The 21,380-nt window shown below is 35.3% G+C and overlaps 1 protein-coding gene across 4 annotated transcripts in view; it reads right to left on the reverse strand.

Moving 5' to 3' along the window:
- Positions 1–21,380, reverse strand: part of SBF2 (SET binding factor 2) — a 369,201-nt gene that overhangs the window by 30,137 nt on the left and 317,684 nt on the right. For 2 of the 4 annotated variants that reach the window (XM_039863554.1, XM_039863553.1), the window contains exons 27-31: positions 16,175–16,371; positions 13,914–14,054; positions 12,919–13,014; positions 4,158–4,342; positions 711–887 (exon numbers count right to left, since the gene is read on the reverse strand). In XM_039863554.1, the coding sequence (XP_039719488.1) occupies positions 711–887; positions 4,158–4,342; positions 12,919–13,014; positions 13,914–14,054; positions 16,175–16,371 (796 nt within the window). The remainder of the gene's footprint in view (positions 1–710; positions 888–4,157; positions 4,343–12,918; positions 13,015–13,913; positions 14,055–16,174; positions 16,372–21,380) is intronic. The other 2 variants (XM_039863556.1, XM_039863555.1) reach the window with 1 other exon arrangement.

Below are 21,380 nucleotides of genomic sequence, written 5' to 3' on the forward strand. Positions count from 1 at the left end.
CAGAGATGCTCTTAGCTAAAGGTCTGCATCAGTGTCTAAAACATGCATGTCATAAATACCTTTCTTCTTGTGGGATGGAAGACATGTGGGTTATGTGTATTGGCATACTTATTTCTTCTTAATTTCTCAGTAAGAGTTCAATTAAAAACATCCCAAGCTTGACTTAGCTGAAGGAAGGATACGAGGTTTTTCCTAAACCTTAAGTAGGATTCCAGGGCATTCAATGTGCCTTTGGGAGCTGTTTTGGGGGTTAATTTAAAGTCTAGAGACATGGAACAGGCAGATACAAATGCAAGGTGAGAAAGTAAGAGAGAAAGGCTTTTGGAGTCATCTACAAATCACATCTGTCCTGGATCCTCACTCTGCTGACAACAGAGCAGGAGCCTTACACACACACACACACACACACACACACACACACACACACACACACACACACACATTTATTGTGTATCAAAAAGTTTCCTTCTAAAAATAATAATCTCCTGCTTAGCATCCTACACTTTTCACTTACAGAGAAATAACCCAGGGATGGAGAATTCTCCCCCGTCCTCTCTCATATCATATAGTTTCCTGGAACCAAAACGCCTTTATAGAGGACACCCAATGAAGGGCAGATGGTCAGGTAGTTGGAGAATGCATTGTGTTTTTTCTAAATGACCAATTCTGTATACCCTTGGATTTCAGAGATAAGTTGCTCTAGACATTACCTGTGGAAACCATTCAGAGTCTCCCAGGGCTTTCAAGAAGGTCACTTCTGAGTCAGTAGGAATGGTGCTTGGGACACAAGCTCTCATCAGCTTTTTAAAACTGGCTTTCACTTGTCGGATGTCATGAAATTCAACAGGAACAAACTCACAATTTAAAGCAAATTCTAATTTAAAGTTCTGTGGATAAAAATGCAGAGAATTGGGCAGACGAAGTGCTATAAATAAAAGAGCCATGTTTTCGACAGAGTAATACTTAATGATATACAGTCAGTTGAGGCCAAGTAGCTGCAGAGGATGCAATGGGTCAAGAAAATCAATCTTGTGTGGCTCATGTGTCCGTATTGCTGGAAAGAGCCATTCAGGAAGGCCTAGTAGTTTGATGTGGTTTGCTGTCATTCTGTGAACTCGAAGAGACTACTGGTAGGCTGGAACCTGATAGAGCTTATAACACCAAATACAAGCCAATTTTAAGGTCATGAACCTGGAAGTCTAAAGAGAAACCAGGGACACATGGATAGTATGATTAATACAAAACTGTAAACTAAGTCTCCCCAAGAAGTACACTGTAATTGAAAGGTAATACACTGCTGATGTTCCAAAACTCTACACATTAGGTTTGTAGGCATACACATATTTGTTTTTTATTAAGCAAGTAAAATACAGTCATTGTGATATAAAAAAAGTAGAGATAAACATTGAGAATGAAACAAAAATCACAATCTCACTGCCCTAAGTCTGCTAATATTGTTGTTAGTCTTTTAAAGTCTTTTATAATTTATATCTTTAATCCGTATGGAATTTTTCCATGTGAGGTTGCTTTTGTAATTAAAGAATGCTAAACTGATGGCCCAACTAAATATTTTATTTTGACAATCTAGTTACCCAATTCTGAAGATTTAAAAATTCTCTAACTTCTCTTGCTAAAGAATGAATTAATTTTTTCATATTCTTTCCACTTTCCTTACATTCTGCCCAAATTACTCTGCTTTTCTAAGAGTAAAACTGCTTTATTGAGGTTGACTGTACAACAATGTGAATATATTAAACAGTACTAACTGTACACGTTAAGATGGTCAATTTTATGTTGTTTTTACTTTACCACATTTAAAAATATCTGCTGCCAAGTACTTACACATAGGGTTTATTTGATGTTTTATATTGGTTATTTTAGAGTACTTTTAAAAAGGCCTGTTAAAGTTTTAAAATAAAAAGCAAAAACTTCCAAGTTTTTTTTTTAAATGGCATTTCTAATGTGTATCAAGAAAAAAACTTTGTCTTAGTAATTCTACTTTGAAGAATAATCTAAAATGTAGAAAAAAGACCCCTAGTGAATTGTATCTCATTGTATCTCAAAAAAATAATAAATTATACACTTGAAAATATGACTGCATTTTATATATAGAAGATAAAGAAACTGAAATATCCAACAATATAAGATGTTATATAGTGATTAAAATAATTATGAAGACTATTATACAACGTGGAAACATGTTGTGGCTTGAGATAAAGAACTTAGCAATATACATTAGCTCTTTTATGTTAGTTTTTAAAAAGAACTTATAATAAATAAAAGATAGTTTACTACTTAGGAAAACTAGGTTCTTTTCCATTCCCAATTACAAATATGTTAGGTATGCCTATGTTACGAACCATGAGTTATCATCTACAGTGTTGAGGCACACTGTTAGATCATAAGGAATTTGTTACTAAGTATAAGGTATTAAAGTACATGAATTAAAAAGGATAAATAAGACCAAGTCAAGATTATTTAGAAAAAGTCACTCTTACTTGCTTTCCTATATGTTTCCTTTGTTGGGAGAATAAGGTGCAGAGCTGCAACTAGATAGCACTGTGCTAGCTAGAATGTAGCTATAATCAGACAGATATGGACCCATACTCTACAGACACAATTAAATTAATAAAAAGCAAAGCCCAAATGGAATATACAAAAATCCTAATAACTACTGAGCTAGGATAGCGACATTATGTTTTTTAAATATAATTTTTTATTGATAAAAGAGAAAAAGAAAAAAATGAAAAGAAAAAGAAAGAAAAAGAGAAGAAAAAAATGAAAGAAAAAGAAAGGAAAGAAGGAAGAAAGGAAGGAAGGAGATAAAAAAGGAGGAAGGGTCCCAAGTGGTTAGTCTTTCTTATTCACATATGCATGATCATACATCTAATCTGAGGATTGATGTGTAAAGGGAATAGCAGAGGTGAGCATTCAAGAGACAGTCCTTAGATCGTGAAGAAGTGGTGCACTTAAGTGTAGAAACTTTACTTTGGGAAAGATGCTGGTGCCAAGGAGGCTGTGCTGGCAACCCTGGATAGCTGTTAAAAGGTATTCTATTTTCTGGATATAAAATTATCTGCTGTATCATAAGACGTGTGCATATTTAAAAATTGAGTATTACCCAGCTGTTTCATGCCTTGTACTCTCAAGGTTGGTGACTAAGTGATTGCAGCAGTCTAGGCAGTGGGAAAAGAGCAAGCAAAGCCAGCTTGCCCCAGAAGAGATGACTCAGTCACTGGCACTTGAGGACCAAGCATGTGGGATCCTGCTCACAGCCTCCATTCCACAGTTCAACTGAAGGTCGGTCTAGATTCCAGAGCTGACTGAGCACTGGACTGAACTTTGAGGGGATTTTTGAATTAACAAATACTTTGTTTCCCACACAACTGTCAGTAGTAATAAAATTTATTTTGTAATGTGTGAATTGCAAAAAAACATTAAACTTAAGAAATTACTGGTGGTTTTGGAGATAGAAACTATCATTATAATTTATGAGACCTGAGCATAGTGAAGCTCTTTAGCATAATAATTTGAAAGGAAGAATAAAGTTGATTAGCATCTAATAGTTTGAATTTTCTGACATTTCTTAGGATATATGTCTCCATATATACAGCCTTGTGAAGTTTCCAAAAAATAGAACTTAGAAAAGAGAGCCTTGGCCTTCCCTTGCTCCACATGTAGTACCAGAGTCTTTTCATTCTTTTACCTTCCTGTAGCTTTGTTTGTCAATAGGTTTATAACAATGGAATCTTCTGTTCTGCCGTGGGCACAGATTCCTTTGGAAGCTGAACTAAGGTAGTGAAAAAAAAAACAGCCTAAATAAGCCTAATTATTTCTTTTTTTTTGTATGTGCTTTCTAATATTCCTGATGTTTATGCTGATATTTTTATTATTATAAGTATTTATTTTCATGGCTAATAAATATGCATATGTGTATGCTTATCTATCTACCTACTTCTATCTATTTTACGTATATGTAGACATATATACATATATATGTAATGAGCTAAAATTTTTTTTGAGATTGATTATTAACTGCAGGTTAAGAATCCACAGTGCAAAAAATTTTTTTTCTAAGAAAGCTGGTTTATGAGATAAGTTTTATAAACTGCCTTCGTGTATCCATAAAGTTTCTAAGTGAGAAAAAGAAATCTTACCCTTAGTTGCGACTTTTCGCCAAATATATAAAGGGCTGCTTGGCGTTTCAAGAGCTGGTTTTGCAGGTAGGTGCTGTTACTAAAGGAAGCCGAGTGATCCTTGCCTGCCAGCCGGGCGCCAACATCAATGCGGGATGTTGGAGAGCTGATCAGGCGAGTGCTAGAGCGAAGACTTGCCCATACACCTTCACAAAAGCCAAAATAATTGAGTGAGGTAATCTGACGTGGGAATGCCACCAAACAGAGAAAAAGATGCATGCTCTGTACGTTTAGTTTTAGAGGTAATAGCAAGTTAATTAATCTAGGTAATATTGGTTATTTGTCATTTATTTTTGCAACATATAAGCATTATTCAATATAGCATTTCAAAATCATACAATATTATGCATGGAAGGACCTAAGAAGTCACTCAAGTCAATCCTATTGTATTTTGATGTAAAGTCAGTATTTATAAGTAAATACTGATATCACAAATAGAAAGAGTGGAAAAGGAAAAATGCAGGCAAGAGGTAATAATGAAGCTTAAAGAGAACGTAGTGTGACTTCATTTTTCAGGGCTTCATGAAAGAAGTAAGGAAGATTCTTCTGCTTTAGTCAGTCAATTCAATAAGAAATTTAGATTAAGAAATACATTAGAACTTTGCTAAACCTACTAAAATCTCAGGCTGGATTTAGAATTAATATTTGTGTATCATGCCAAAATGATGTAATTTAAAATTAGTAAAGATTATATTATACTCATTTTTCCCAGTACCCTTGAAAAATCATGAGAAGTTCTAAAGTCAGTATGAACATTTCACTACATCTTAGGAGGTGTTATTTAAAATTTACAGTCAGAAGCAAATGTCTTCTAAGGGAAAGACCAAGCTAAGGTGTTAGAAGAATCTCATGTTATAAGTGACCTTAATTATATTTATTAGAAAATCAAGGATTTCTATATGCAGGTGAGACTGTTAAATATGAAATATACAAACACAAAGGCATATACTGTCTTAAGTTTGACTAGCACTTCAGCACCTTCACAGCAAGGGAGACCCTTATAAATGCCCATAGACTGTGGTGTTCATCTTGGTGGTGGGGTCACAGGGGTACAAGACATTGCTGCTGCTTCTCTAAAGTGGGTTTTCTTCTCTAGATTTGGAAAGGCTCTTTGAGAAGCTTTAATCTTTGACAAGTGTTAAATCAAGCCACATTTCTAGTGAACAGAAGTCATTATGATAATGTCACATCTGCTTCTCTCTTTATAAGCATTTATAGGGGCAAGAGACCAGTTGCTAAAAAAAAAGTTTTATAGGTGATTTCTGCTTAGCATAGATGAATCTTTCTATAGAACCTATGAGCTTGTCTTATATATTATGGCAAGGTTTTATAAATAAAATCACAGAGGAAATTCAGAATGTGGGTGAGAATAAAAGATAATTTGACAAAACAAATGTGAAAAAAGTTGCTTGTAACACATATGCTTTCATATGAAGATGGTTAAAAAGAGTGACACATCAGGACAGGTAATACAGTACCTTGATTATGGACTCTTCCCTTAGTTGAAGATTGGGGTTTTGACTGAGTAAAACATTTATCTCTGTACCCATGCACTGGTAGGTAAGATTAAAGACAGAAGGAGGAATGAAATGTATATAGCAGCAAACATCAGAGCAAACTGAGTCAGAGAAGAACAGGTTATTTAATTTTTTATAATTAAGTTAACATAGTTGAAAAGTGTAAATATAATAAAAGTAGAATATTTGATTAACAAATAAAAGCTGCACAGTCACACAAAAAAGATGAACTGAGTGCCTGTTAAATGAAACTTCAGCTCCTGTTTATAAATATAAGCGCAATGAAATGAACACCACAGCAGAGAGTGCCACTGAAAAATTATACCAAATGGAATAAGCTTTTGAAGTTGTCATCTGGTGACAATAATAAAATTAAGGAATTTAGGGAAGGGGTAAATGTTAGGAATACATTGGCCCTAGTATTTAAGGGAGGCTGATTGACTGGCAAATGCTATGTGTTGTATAACACATTTGTTCTTTGAGGAAGGTCATCACATCAGGAATGAAGCTCTAGCAACCATTTGGAATAACTAAGAGCATGTTTTTGCAATAGAGCATTAAGAATTGCCACACTATCTTCTTTTTTCTCTTTTCATTTGGAAATTATATTTATTTTCCATAAACACATAGTTATGAGCAGCAAAATTCACGACCCTGTGACAATACCCAATGCTACTAAAAATACAGCTTGGGATGATTGAAATAATGACTTCTCCTAAAATCCCTACTTGTACCAAAACGATGGGCAATATTAAAGATAATACTTTTGTAATTTGAGTAATATCGTTTTTTATTTTTATTTTATTTTATTTTTTTTCCCCAACAGAAAGAAAGCACTTCATGACTATGGCAAATTTTACCTGGTAATAACAAAAGTGGTGAGCAGTAAGTTATAGTTATAGTATATCCTGAGCAAAGGAACTGCTCAAGTCAATTAATGAAAATGTCTCTGTATTTATTCAGGATTGAACTTCAACAGCAGTATTATTAAGCTATACATTGCAACACTGCACAAAATATGCTATAATTTGATAAAAGAAAAAATCATTAAAAGTGATTTTTCATTTCTGCCTCACTCCTTTGGAAGCAGGAAACTAAGGGCATTGATGGCTTCAGTGGCCAAAGGAAGTCAGAAAGCTAAGTCTGCAGAGGTGCTGGCTGACTGTACGCATAGAATGCTACTGCAGGACAACAAAGACCTGTGACTGAATGGCAAAGGCACAAGGGCGGCTGTGTGCTGGCAACTGCTCTCCTTTCTGCCAAAGTTTTGAGTTTTTCTATTGGATATGGGACACCAAATGCTTACAATGAAACTTAAATGTTTGATTCCTGATTCTGAAATACTGTCCCCTAAACAAATCACACTTTCTTATGCTAGTCCCTCTGCCTGGAATGATTTATCTTATTTCTTTACCTGACAAACTCTTTGTCCCATAGGATCCAGAAACAATGTGAATCTCTCTGAAAACCATTCCTAATTGTCCCCAGAGTTGTAGAGAGCTCTACTTAAACTCTGATTATACTGCATTATGATTATGTGCATATTTTATTCTACTAGACTACGTGCTCCAAAGGGCAGGGACTTAACCATATTTATTCTTGTATCCATGCTGAGAGCCTGCTGTATAGGCACTAAAAACATTTGATTATTTTCTTTTTTAAAATGGATACACTTTAAACTATTGTGGTCTTCTACTATATTTTCAACTCATTTATTTTCCCTGAAAGGAAAAAAAGAGGGGTACTAAATAAAAAAAAAAATAATAAGTACTTCCTCCAAATAGAGGCTCATTAATGAAAAACTGCCAAGCGATTATCATGTAGCAGAAAATCAGCAACGAGAAAATGGCCTGTACTGATATGGGGCCAGCAGCAGGCTTTGAGAACTGTAATTCCATCTGGCAGTTGTGTTGACCAAAAAAATTACACTACTGTGTTGGTGGTGAGGTCTGCTTAGCTTCTTGAGTGATTCCTAGGTGGCAAATTGCCCTGAGCCTCTAACGCTGGCCTAGAGTCATGTTTTTCCAAACTGTAGCATCCCCTTTAGTGGTTTCTAAGATCACTTTAGTAGGTCTAATAAGTATTTTTAAAAATGCGAAACAGAGTAGACTTGAATATACTATGTGCACTGTATGTGATATGAGTATTGTTTCATGAAACTTTTTAGTATATATACATTTTGCATTGTGACTTAGTCCTACTTGAATTGTGATATAAAATGAATATGTATGTATTTCTTACTGCGAGACATGATCAAAGAAATTTGAGGTGGACTTAGAGCATATGCCCTCTATCTTCCAACCTGGCTTAAAGCATTTAAATGCAAATGTGGACTTTCCTCCCATTTCAGTGGAGTATTAGGCAAAAATAATGATAATAATCAACAACAATAATAGAACTAACATTTATTGAGCTCCTATTATGAGCCAGTTACTAAGTTAAGTGCTTTGCATATATTATTTCATTTATTCTTCATAAATAAAGCTAGATACTATTACCTCCATCTTACAGAAGTGGACACCGAGAATTAAGGTTTCTTAACCCATGGTTTGAATTTGAATGTTTGAACCAAACTCCTACTGTCTTGTCACTTAAGCAACCATGTGACCCTTGATCTGTCTGTGTTTCCTAAGCACTGGTGTTGTTTCCGCCACTTTGTTCAGACCAAACAAAGAAGAGAAAGAAAAGAGATGCTTGGGTTGGACGTGGCGGTAGAGTACTGTATTTATCAATGTGACCTTAGCCTAGCGCAGTGCATGAATACAGACTATAGTCAGTGAATGCTGCACTGAAATTGACTGAACTAATCCTAGCCCCACTTATGCTTTTAAATGCTTACATGACCTTGTCATTTCATATCTCAGAGCCTCTTAAAATACCTATTCTGGAGGTAATTTCAAAGATAAAATAATACATGTAGAAGAACTTAAAAGGGCCATGGAAATGTAAAGGATGAAAAATTAAAAAGCTGCCTTCATGTGGGTACTTCTCAAATACACCTAACTATTACATTTTTGTATTTAAGAGGCTGTACCAATTTTCTCATGGTGTTTTTCTACTCCACAAAATAATTTATCCAAGTTGTAAGTATATGCGTTTTTCCCCACGGGGCTCAAAATCTAGTTTAATTTTAAAGTGAGAAGTAATGTGATCCATTCATATCCACTTTTTCTTAACTGGTTCTTGTGTAAAGAAACTCATCAGCACGTATACTGAATGCAAAGTGATTACTCTGAGAAAAGGGTGAGGGAGAAGGTGGAGGTCCATCTAAACTCTGGCTCATCAGAGTGAGAAAGGTACACAGAAGAAATAAAATACGAAGGAAACCAGGAACTAAGATTCTATGACAATGAAAGGTATGGGGAAAAGAAAAAAAAAAACAGTGAAAATACACAGAAGAGAATAAAAGAGAAGGTTAAGAGGAAGATTTAGAGACAGGAAGCTCTTCCCACACAGGGTAAATAAGGAACTTCTGGAGAAGTGGTGCCCAGCTCTCTGGAAGAATGAAGAGACTCTGTACTTTGTGGTAGATGCAAGAACGAGAACTACGTGTGAGGCATTTAAGTGTCTATGCCCAGCCTTGCCCTGAGTGTGTGTCTCTGCCTGTCATGTTCATGTCGATAAGGAATCGTGTGAGACTTCCTAAACTTGCTTGTCCCAGTCCATTCCTGCAACTCTGTGAGGAGGAATGACAATACCAGAAGAGATCAAGGAAGAGGGATCATAGAAGAAGTTGAAGGTGTCAGGAAACAGGAGTATCTCATCTTCCAATTTATCACTGAGACCCTGCAAGTTTTGGGAGGCTTTGGGAGTGAAGAATTAAAAGAATAAGACTTGTGTTTCTGGATCCCAGCTTAAGATACCAGAATGATGGCTGTCATAAGAGACACACTAGGTTCACAGTAGTTTTCAGAAGAAAATACTTGAGAAAGGTGTCCAATAATAATTACTACCTCATTACACAGAGAATGGATCAGAAACAAATTAAATTGGAATTTAACCCTTAAAGGTAAAGATAGCATTCCAGGTACCTCTGAGAAGAACAAAGAAGGACTCATAATTAGAACATAATCACTGGTGGGATCCCTTCTATAAAAAAGCCATGAGTGTGAGGGCAATATATATAAAAAAGGAGATAACGCAGTTGAAACAGATTGATGAATATCCATGAGCCTTAGGTACCAACACAGAAAGAGAAACAGTTTTGTAGCTAAAATTTATATTACAGGTCACCTGGCCAAATGGAAGAACAGATAATGTGTTCCCGGGAAAGTTTATAAAGGTAAAACACAAGAGCCGGGTGTGGGGTGAGAGGGCTTCAACTAACCACACAAATGCTGGAACTACATTCTGCTAAAAGTTAAATGAAAAACTGTTGACATGTCTTGCTGACAATTTAAACTTTCGGATGGTAAATAAAGTAACAAGGGGAACAGGAACCTTGAACCAAATTCTACAAGATGACTTGGTAATAGAAATACCAGGAATCTTAGGAGAAAGTCACTATATCTTTTAGTTCAAACTAACCAAGAAAGAAATGATAAAAAGAATGGAGTTTGTATCTTAAACTTTAAAACAACGCTATTTAAAAAATTCAGAAAAAAGCTATATATGACTGTTATAGGTCAAACTGCTATGTCCTCCCACCTCCAAATTTATATGTTGTAGTCTTTCCTCAGGATGTGACCTCATTTGGAAGTAGGGTCACTGCAGATGTAATCAGTTACGATGAGGTCATACTGGAGTGGGATGGGCCCTGAATCAATATGATTAGTGTCCTTATAAAAAGGAGAATTTTGGAGACAGACACACTGGAGGAACACCATGTGAAGATGAAGGCAGAGACCTAGGTGATGCTTCTACAAGGTAAGGAATGCCAAAGACTGCCAGCAAAGCATGGAAGCTAGGGGGAGGGCATGGAACGGATCACTCCTCACAGCCCTCAAAGGCACCAACCCTCACAACAACTTAACTTCAGACTTCTAGCTTTCAGAACTGTCAGACGATAGTTGTTTAAGCAACACAGTTTGTGGCACTTTGTTACTGTAGCCCTAGCAAAATAATACAATGACCTTAGGGTCTAATTGGGAAGATGACTGAAGAAGGTTGAAAACTTAGGAAATCCTGCACTAGCAGAAAGTTCTAATGAGGTAGAAAAGAAAGTATCCAAAGAACCAATATGACTGCCAGGAGATGTGCATAGTAATCTTGGTTTTCAAAAAGGAAAAATGTAAATTTTGTAAAATAAAGCCTTTAAGTTGATTTTGAACCAAATTCTAAAATAGATTATTATGAAAAAGCACTAATTCCTATAATGAGTCATGCTAAACTAACCATAAAATCTTCTATGATACAGTTGACAGTTTGAAAGATTGGCGAATATCAGATTATAAAGATTGGCAGAGATTTAGAAATATGGGCCAAGGTGAGTTTTAGTAGGACTCTTAACCAGTACAGATGAACAGATCAATCTCTTCCTTCAGCGAGGCCTCTATACTATTTTGTTGAAGGCTTTTGTCCTTACTTCTGGTTTGTCCCTCATTTTTTTCAAACAATAGATCACATGAGGACATTGATCAAATCTATGGATGACAGGAGGCTTGGAAAAACAGTTAACACAGTAGTAGAAGGAATCAAGATCCAAAGGTCTAAAACAATAAATAGTCCATATTGAAAAAGATGAAATTTTGTAGGTATAGTAGTACATAGTATATTTAGGTCCAAAAACTAACCTTTGAGACTAGTATATTAAGAATAGCACGTGTAAAGCAGATAGACTGCAAATATTAATCTGAATATGAGTCACCCTAGTGATGGGGCTGTCCTCATATCTAATGTAATCTTAGGAAGCATGAGTTCAATACTGTGGAGAATCCACAGGATGAAAAAAATGGCCAGTGCAATCATCTGAACTGGGGATATTTAGAGTTAACTGAAGTTTTCAGAGAGAAAAAGATGAGAATAGTTTTTAAATCTGAAGGGCTATAGTGTAAGAGATTAGACTTAGAATTTTCTAACTTTAGAGGGCAGAAGTAGGGTCAATAAGTAAAAGTAACATGGTGGTAGATTTTTAGAACAATAATGAGAAAGAATTTCTAACAAATAAGAGATTGTTTACAAATGCAAGGGACTATTTTTGGGAAGAAACAAGTTTCCCATTATTGGTGATGTTTAAGCAGAATCAGGATCACATACTTGGTACATTTTCAAGGGGATTCAGCATTGAATAGGAGTGAGAGGAAGAGTCTAAGATTCTATGACTCCATTGTGAAGTAGAAGGACTTTACAATCAAGATACCTGGTCTGGAATTTCATCTGAAAAGTAAAAGAATCCAACATAAACCTCGAGAGACCAAAGCAGACCACCCTTCGGAGCTAAAAGAGAAAATATTCAGTCTTTCTTTTTATCGACATGCCAGCAGCTATAGCCCAGAGGAAAACCTGGAGTACCTTCTCTCTTATTTCCATGAGTAAAAATAACAGGCATTGGAGGCACAGCCTTGAGTATGCGATCATTTCTTCCTAGCTGTTTATGCTTCTGTGATCAGTTGTACTACCCTGCAAACCTGAAGCATTATGGAGCAGCGGACCCCAACCTTTTTGCCACCAGGGACCGGTGCTCCTATGAGAATCTAATGCCTGCTGATCTGAGGTGGAGCTGAGGCAGTGATGCTAGTGCTGGGGAGCGGCTACAAACTCAGAGGAAGCTTCACTCGCTGGCCTGCAGCTCACCGCTAGCTGTGTGGCCCAGTTCTAAAACTAACCTTTGAGACTAGTATATTAAGAATAGCACGTGTAAAGCAGATAGACTGCAAATATTAATCTGAATATGAGTCACCCTAGTGATGGGGCTGTCCTCATATCTAATGTAACAGGCCATGGACTGGTAGCAGTCTGTGGCCTGGGGGCTAGGGACCCCTGTCATGGAGTAATCTCAGGGCTGACTCACCATTTAGACATGCTCCCCTCACCTCCGAAAGCTTCCAAACTCATCAATATGTAAGATTTCAGAATTATACCTCTTTTCTCAAGAGGCTAAACTTATCTGTCACCATGCTAGTAACGAGTTTGGTCATTCATTTAGAAAAGGGTCATTAAAAACAATTTGAACCATAATTAGTTGATTTAAAGTATTACTACCTAGAAAAAAGTTTTCTGCTTTTAAGGTTGTATCAGTGCTCAATTATAAAATCAATCTTACTAACCTCCTCGAGCAAAGCTATTGGATGGGTTTACATCCAAATGTCCTGGCACTACCTGCTTAAGCACAGTGGACATTCTTGAAGTCCTCCTTTCAGTCCCTAAAGTCAGCCAAAAAGAAGAACAAAAACCATGTCGTTTGGGTTAACATTACTCAAATGACAAAAAGTTATCTTCATGTGTAGCATGTCTAATTGCTGCCAAACATTGTACTTTTTAAGTATCTAAAGCTGTAATAGAGATAACAAGGCACTGTTTCTATTTTCTCAGAGATACACACATTTGCAAGATTATAGAGAGTTAGGTTTGGCAAGTGCAATCAGAGAATTTAATGATAAATGAAGCAAGGCATGCATGGTGTTACTTTACAAGAAAAGCCACTTTCTGCGTATGTTGAGCTAATTCAAATAGCTGATTAAGCCAAGGAGACCAACTTTTCAAGTCACATGCTCCTGTGTCTAACAGATTAGGGTTACCTCTACATGAACCCTTTGGGGTTCCATCACATGATAACTGAAACAAAATATTAGTACAAGTCTTAATGGCTTCATCCAAATCTAGTGAAAACAAACTGTACTGCAAATCATAAAAAGCTATAGAAATTTTGGCAATTTTAAGCTTATACATGATGATTTTAATAAATATACATTTAATAAACAGATTTTCAACTTATACATTCAACTTTGTAATAATATTTTAATCTATGTAGAAGATTCTAGGAAAAAAAGACAAACCAGATGACTTTATTTATATTTCCCACCTCCTCTCCTATTACTCTTCTAAAAAGAAAATAATTGAATCTCTACATTTGGTTACTATTTACACGAAATTAATAGTCATACCCTGGTTTTTAAGTAAAAGGAGCTGAAGTTATAGCTCCATAAGGCAAAACTTTAAGGGGTCATGTTGAATGAACAGTGCAAATAACTAAAGAGACTAACCCTAGGAATGAATATCACTTTTCATAGTTGTCAAGAAGTAAAGTATTATCAAATCTCACCTGGAGACAGAGCAAGTGCTGGCCTGACAGTAAGGGTGTTATTGCCACTGAGTTTCTGATGCACAGAAACTGCACTCAGTAAGGCTTGCAAGTATTTTTCTTGTTCTATGCTGCTAGAAGATTCTAAAGAGGAGGTAGGAGCTATAAAAGAAAAAAAATATTGAATAAAACAGTCTCTATGTTAATAAAACAAATATATATTTGCTTATTCTTTCTATATAGAGTCTTCAAGTAACCACACCCAAATATAGAAACCAGCCCCACTTAAAGCTCCAAACTATTAAATGGCTAATCCTCCTATGATATTGGTTTCACCACACCTACTTCTTGATTGCCTCATTATCCTCCCAGAAAGAGCCCAGGTCTGGAAAACTAACACAGGCTGTCCTTCCAAGCACAGGTGTAGAATCTATTTATCCAAGAAACTCAAAATGAAGATTCACAAAAGATGTTTCTCTTCAGTTATCTCCCCCAACCGTCCTGTCCATGCTACTATTTGCGAGCAGAGGATGGAGCAGGTTTCCTTAGCATCCCAGAGTGGGCAGAGGTTAGAACTTCCTGATACCAGTAGCTTTATTCTAATTCTTCCACAGAAGCTTAACCACGGACATGAACTTGTAGGGCTTGTCTGCACGAAAAGTGGAGGAAGGTGGGGAGAGGATAGGAGAAGCAACTGCTAGATTCCCTGGTCTTTCTAAAAGAGGGGCAAAATGTATGCACAGATGTAAACATCTGTGAGACCAACTCTGGGTTGGAAGGAGTCTGAGCTGGGTTTGTGTGTGGAGTAAAACAAAGCACTGAAGTTGGCTCAGGCACTTTAAAGAGGCATTGGAAGGGACTTACTAGGACAACAAATATTAACAAATTTTCTTACAACCTGAATAGGAAATAATTACCATTATATATTATTATATTTTATCAACTTTAAGATGCCATTATTATATTTTACAAACTGTCATTTATTATAAAATGCACCATTCTTTTATGTACTAAAAATAAAAAAAAACTCTGCCATTTACACTGACACAACTCTTCCTGATCACTTCAGTTGTAAAATGCAACTCATTTTCAAAGATTTTAAAATGTGAGCAAATGTATAAGCTCAAAAATATGAAATATTATAAATTTATATTATTAAAATATCAGAAATCAGTGGGATAAAATAGCTTCAATTTTTTCCAAATAAAAGTTCAATAATATGCTCATCAATGCTCCTGAAATGATTTGTTCACTTTATGTAACTTACATATACTGTGTTCTATTATACCCACCATGTGGCTTGGGAAGATTCTTCAGAGCAGAAAGTTAAAAGCCAACTGCCTTCAATTATACCAATGTTGAAACCCCAAGCCAGGTAGAATAAAATAATAAAAAAAATAATATAGTGTTGTATATGTGCTGCTCTCAGTAAACTGAATGATCAAAGATACACTGGCCAACTTTTAACTTTCAGGAGGGAAATGGATGAAAAAAAGCCATATCAAAAAGCACACAGTTTTACCTGCTGAACCATATGACCTGACTTACCTCGTTTTGAAAGAGGAAAGAATGTAGCCATCCCTAAACTGGATCTGATATCTTAGTGGCCCAGTGTTTAATTTAATTGAGCTAGAAGTTATGAGAAAGGTCGGCAAAATATAGCTCCTGACTAACTTCAGGACCTCAGACATGGTGCTCATAACCGTCCTCAGAAAAAGGGACAGCAGCACTTTCTATTTCCGTTTTCTTAAGTTGGCCACCCTCTAGCTTCCTAAACATCTCTTGGCTTCAGAGCTCTTAAGGCAGCATGTTGCTCATTGGCTTGCTGACTTATTTCTATGTGTGCATGTGACTTGTAGGAATGACATAGGATACATCACATATCACATGGGACAGGATCCCTACTTGCCTCTGAAGCTGTTAAATATATTTGAATGCTTTCCAGAAGAAAAGAGAAAGATTAGTATAAACTAGTTTCCATCTGTGGATACTCTGGTTTGCTGGAATGAAAACAGACTAGAATCAAAGACTTTATCATGTTAATTTCTATTAAAATCCAAATATAGACAGACATTTTAAATAAGATGTCAAATTCAAAGTGGAGCCCCACACTGTCACTACAGTTCTTGTTTAAGCTGCACATGTTGTACACAGCACAGTGAGAGAGTTTCTGTGTGAGAGGCTTGATGACAGGCAACAACCGGCATTCCCAGATTTTACTTTTATTTTTAGGAATACTCTAAAGTGAAAGGATCATAATTGTGCTATAGAGAGATGCTTACCTGCCTGAGGGGAGTTCTGAGATTTGAAAAGACCAACTACTCCCTTCCCATGGAATCCTCCAGATCGGAGAAGCAGGGTACTACTTCTTGAGTTCTTCCAACATACAACAGGCAGGCGATTGTGTCGATAGCAGCGGGCTACTCTTGGTAAACTACTGTCCTGTACAGCTTGAGGTACAACTAAAAGGCCAGGATAGCTTCAGGGACGTGAAAAGGAGAAAGAATGATTTGTGGGGTGGAAGGGTGGGGAGGAGAAGGGAAAAGAAATGGAGAGAGCAGAAGAGAGAGAGAATAGAAGAATATAAATATTATAATACCATAGTAATTTTCTAAGACTAAGAAACATATTGATTGAGGGGTAAGGCATACATTTCAAACATGGAACTCAGTCTCAACTCAGTTCTTCATGGTTGAGAAGAAAAGGCCTAGATGGCACAAACAGCTAACTCATCCATTAATCTGTAGTTTTCTTTTCTTTTTAAATAAGCCCCTTTTAGTAATACTGCAGATTTTTGCTGAATAACCTAAGCTTAGAAAATAAAAATGTTATGTAGATTTATTAACAGCCTCTGTTAAACTGATGCTCTCTCTTGCCTTATACATTACTTTTCATCAACTTGAAATAAAGATTGTAAGATTAATGTATTAATGTCAACTTTATAAGAAGGACAAGTCAAATTGTCAACTCATTAGATTGCTGAAATGACAAGAGAAAATAGAGTACGCTATTATTAGACTGTCCGATAGGGTGAAAGGATTAAAAATAAAACAAAATGTATTCTGGTATGAGAACAATATGTTCAAATGTCAAAAGTTTAAATATTTTATTAACACGTTAGTAATTTTTCCAAAAAGATTAGTTCATAAAGTTATAGGCTATGATGTTGGGAAAATAAATAACAGACAAGAGTACCTTGTTTTTCTAGATTAGTAAGTATAAGAAGATAGGGCAGGTTTCAGAGTCATTTCTTTCCTTTATTTAGACATACTGCACTAAAGAGATTTCATATTAATAATCTCCCAACCTCTAATCCCATATATTTTTTTTTTGCTGTGGTAAAATATACCTAATATAACATTTAACATGTTAACCATTTTAAGTGACATTAAGTATATTCACAATATTGCGCAACCATCACAACTATCTATTTCTAGAACTTCTGGTCCCTTATCTTGATATAAGTCAGTGCTGAGAGGAGGGAGAGGAAATTTGGTTTATGGTCATATAAATCATAACCTTCAATGACTTTAGTGAATGCCAGATTAACTTTCCATAGTTAACCAGAGAGATATCTTGGAAGCATTCTGATAGCCTAGCACTTTGGTGCTCTAAGAAGTTACAGACTGTTTCCTAATACCATAAACTGATGAAGAGACCTAGCTGCGGACATAATCATTCATGAAGACTGGAAAAGCAGTGTCATTATTAGGATCCCCCATTTCTAATGCACTTTAATATCTGCTTTTTCCCCCCTGTTGTTTCTAGATATAATAATTTTGTGCATTAGATAAGGGAAGTATTGCTTAATGTCTTCAGGCGCTGTTTCAGTAACTGGGAAAGAACCAGCATACCCCTTTGCTCTTCCCCTGTTGTGGACTGTCCCCTCCTTCCATAGCACGTGAGTACCACATGCCATGCTCTGCTACACACAGGATCTAAGAACTTCCTGCTCCCAGGCATGGGCTCGAGTGACAACTAGATAGCCATAGTGCTGAAGCAAAATTTGTGAGCCTGAAAACCAGCAGAGCCTACCAGTCTGATTTAACAATGAAAGCTACATACATTTACCCTGTCATCCAGCCGATCCCACTACTCAGAGCAATGAGCTCTGTGCTCCACAGTAATCCTCAAGAGGTAGACTGGACTTCAGGAGCTAATGTAGAATCTTTAATCAAAGACTAACACATGTACAAATGCTTGAAACATAAATGAATTAACACAAGAAATTTATATCAATACCACCTAGGTCAAGAAGTAGACCATTATCAGCATCCAAGAAGATTCCCTTGTGTCTCCTCCCCATCACTATTTCTCCCTTCTCTTCAAAGGTCATCACTACTCTTGACTGCTAACACAGATTAGTTTCACCTGTTTTTGAATTTTAGAAAAAAAGAAACAAGAGAATTCATTCTTTTGTGTCTGGCTTCTTTGCTCAACATTATGTTTCTGAGATCCATTCATGCTATTGCAAAAAGCTGTAATTGTTCATTTTCATTGCTATATAGTATCCCACTATGTGATTACACTATTTATTTATTCTTTTATTGTTGATTTTGAGTAGTTTCTAGGTTTTGACTGTAAGAAAAATGTCTCCATGAACATTCTTGTAGATGTCTTTTGGGAGCGCATACACATTTCTATTGGAAATTCTCCTCTACCTAGGAGTAAACATGGCAGATAATAGGTGATGCATATGTTCGATAGATGTATATCTCTATGTATTTAGATGTTGCCAGCTTCCAAAGTTTTTTAATCAACTTACTGTCCCACCAGCAATAAACGATAGAGTTCTACTCGCTCAACATTCTTAGCATTTTGTACTGTTGGTCTCTTAAATTTTAGCCGTTTTTACAGGTAGAAAGTAGTCTCATTGGGACTTTAATTTGTATACATCTAAGAACTAATACATTGAGCATCTTTTCAGATATTTATTGTCCAGCCAGAATATCCTCTTTGTTAAGGTCCTGTTTAAGTGTCTTGCCATTTTTATTGACTTTTTAACTCTCTTAAAGAGGTCTTCTGATATACGGAAGTTCTTAATTCGTCAATCTTTTACATTATGAATAGTGTTTTTCCTGTTCTAAGAAATCCTTTCCTACTTCAAGGTGATGAAGAAATTCTATCTTTTCGAAGCTTTATTGTTTTAATCTTTTACATGTAGATCTACAGGCCCATGGGAATTGATTTTTGTGTATGATATAAAGAGGGTCAAAATTTTTTTCTTGTATGGATATCCAGCATCATTTATGAAAAACCATCTTTTATCTACTGCTCTTAAGTGCTATCTTTATGTTAAATCAAGTGTTCACATATATTAGGCTCTTTCCATACTCTCTGTTTTGCTTCAATGGTCTGTTCATCCATCTATCCTTGTGACAACCTCATACTGTCTTAATTACTGTAGCTTTATAAGAAAATCCTGATACCCTGTAGTATTATTCTGTAAGACTACCCTGACTTCTCTTGGTCTTTTGCATTTTTATATAACTCTTGGAATCATCTTTTCAATTTCCATAAACATTTTTCTGGAATTTTGATTGAGACTGCACTGAATCTACAGATCAATTTCTGGAGAAATTATAGTTTTAAGAGTATTAAGTCTTCTAATCCAGGAACATGAAATATCTATTTATTTATTCTTTAATGATCTTCAATATTGTTTTGACTGTTTCATTTACAGGTCTTACACATCTTTCATTAGATTTATCCCTAAGTATTTAATGTTTTTTAGTGCTACTCTAAATAGTATCAATAGTGCCAAAATAACATCACTTAAAATTTCATTTTTTAATTAGTTGTTATACTAATTTTTGTATAATGATCTTATACTAGTGACCTTACTGAATTTGCATATTAATTTTAAAAGTTTATCTGTAGATTCCTTCAGATTTTCTGTATATACAATCAGGTCATCTGTGAATAATGACAGTTTTATTTCTTTCTTTTCAATCTTCATACCTTTTATTATTTATTTTTCTACTCTTTTGCACATTCTAGGACCTTTAGTACAACAATATATAGAAGGAAATACTGGGTATCCTTGTCTTGTCCTGACCTTAGAGTAAAAGCTTTCAATATTTTACCATTAAATAATTTTTGCTGTAAAAATTTTTAGACACTAGCTTAAGGAGCTTCCCTTGCATTTCTAATTTATGAATTATTTTTCTAAAAATCAAAATGTATATTACATATTATAAAATTATTTTCTGTAAATAAGGAACTTATATTTTTCGTCTTAATTCTTTTAATGTGGCAACTTATGCAGAGTGATTTTCAATTGTTGAGCCAGTTCTATAATAAACTCCACTTGGTCATAATGAACTGTCCTGTGAGAAATGTACTTTTTGTCACTATGAACCATCCTTCTTTATTGCTAGTGAAATTTTACTTTAAAATCTACTTTGATATTTATGTGGTTATAATAGCCTTTTTTAGAGGTAGTTTTGCATGGTGTATTTGTTCTACCATTTCACTCTAGATCTCTTTGTATTTGTGTATATTAGATGTATCCCTTAAATGCAGCATAAATCTTTAAAAAATTCTGACAATCTTTTCAATTGAGCATTTAGTCAATTTATAAGTAATTACTGGTATATCTGAATTTAAATTTACTAGCTTCCTATTTGCTTCCTATTTGTTCCATCAGTCCTATGTTCCCACTTCTCTCCTTTCTTGCCTTTAGATTATTTTTTATTTTTCCATTTCTTTCCTTCTAATAGCTTGAGGGATATATATTATTTTATATCACCATAAATGCTTTATAACAAGTGTTCTAATAAGTGGTCTATTAAAATTTTATTTTGTTTCTGAAGACTGAAATGATAAATGAGGTCTGATTTCTCACTGGCAAGCATGATTTTGATAGCAAGCTTCCCAAACAATGGGACATCACACTCTGACATGACCACTTATACTTATCTACAGAGAGAATTTAAGTTAGAAGGACGGAGTATCCAGGCAAATCACTGCATACTTGAAAGAATCACAACTTAGTACTTAATGCAAATTTTTTATTTGGCCCAAATCTCAAACTATATTCTCAACTTGTTTTTCAAGTTTCACATTGGTAGTATTTGTAAACTTAAACTGTCATTTCAAATGAGATATTTATAGTTCTTCAAAAACAGTGGAGTTGAAAACTAATAGTAACATTAAGACAACTTTCTAAAATATGTACAGGGCTTACAATTTACAGAATTCTTTCACAGCATTATTCTATTTAATCAAACCAGGAATTTATAAATGCAAAGAAAGTGCTCGCTTCAGCAGCACATATACCAATATTGGAACAATATAAATGGAAAGGGTTTACCTGGAAACAAAAATGATTTAACTTGGGATGGTGGAAATGTAGTTTTAAAAAATATAAAGCATGGTATAGGGCTTAACGGATACAAAAAACAGCAAGAGATAAGAATAGAAAAAAAATGTGTTCATTTACATTCTTTAAGTAATATCCTTTGAAAATATTCTAATTAGACAATG

Source organism: Pteropus medius, unplaced genomic scaffold, assembly GCF_902729225.1.
Source record: "Pteropus medius unplaced genomic scaffold, Ma_sr-lr_union100, whole genome shotgun sequence".
NCBI classification, from domain to species: Eukaryota; Metazoa; Chordata; class Mammalia; order Chiroptera; family Pteropodidae; genus Pteropus; species Pteropus medius.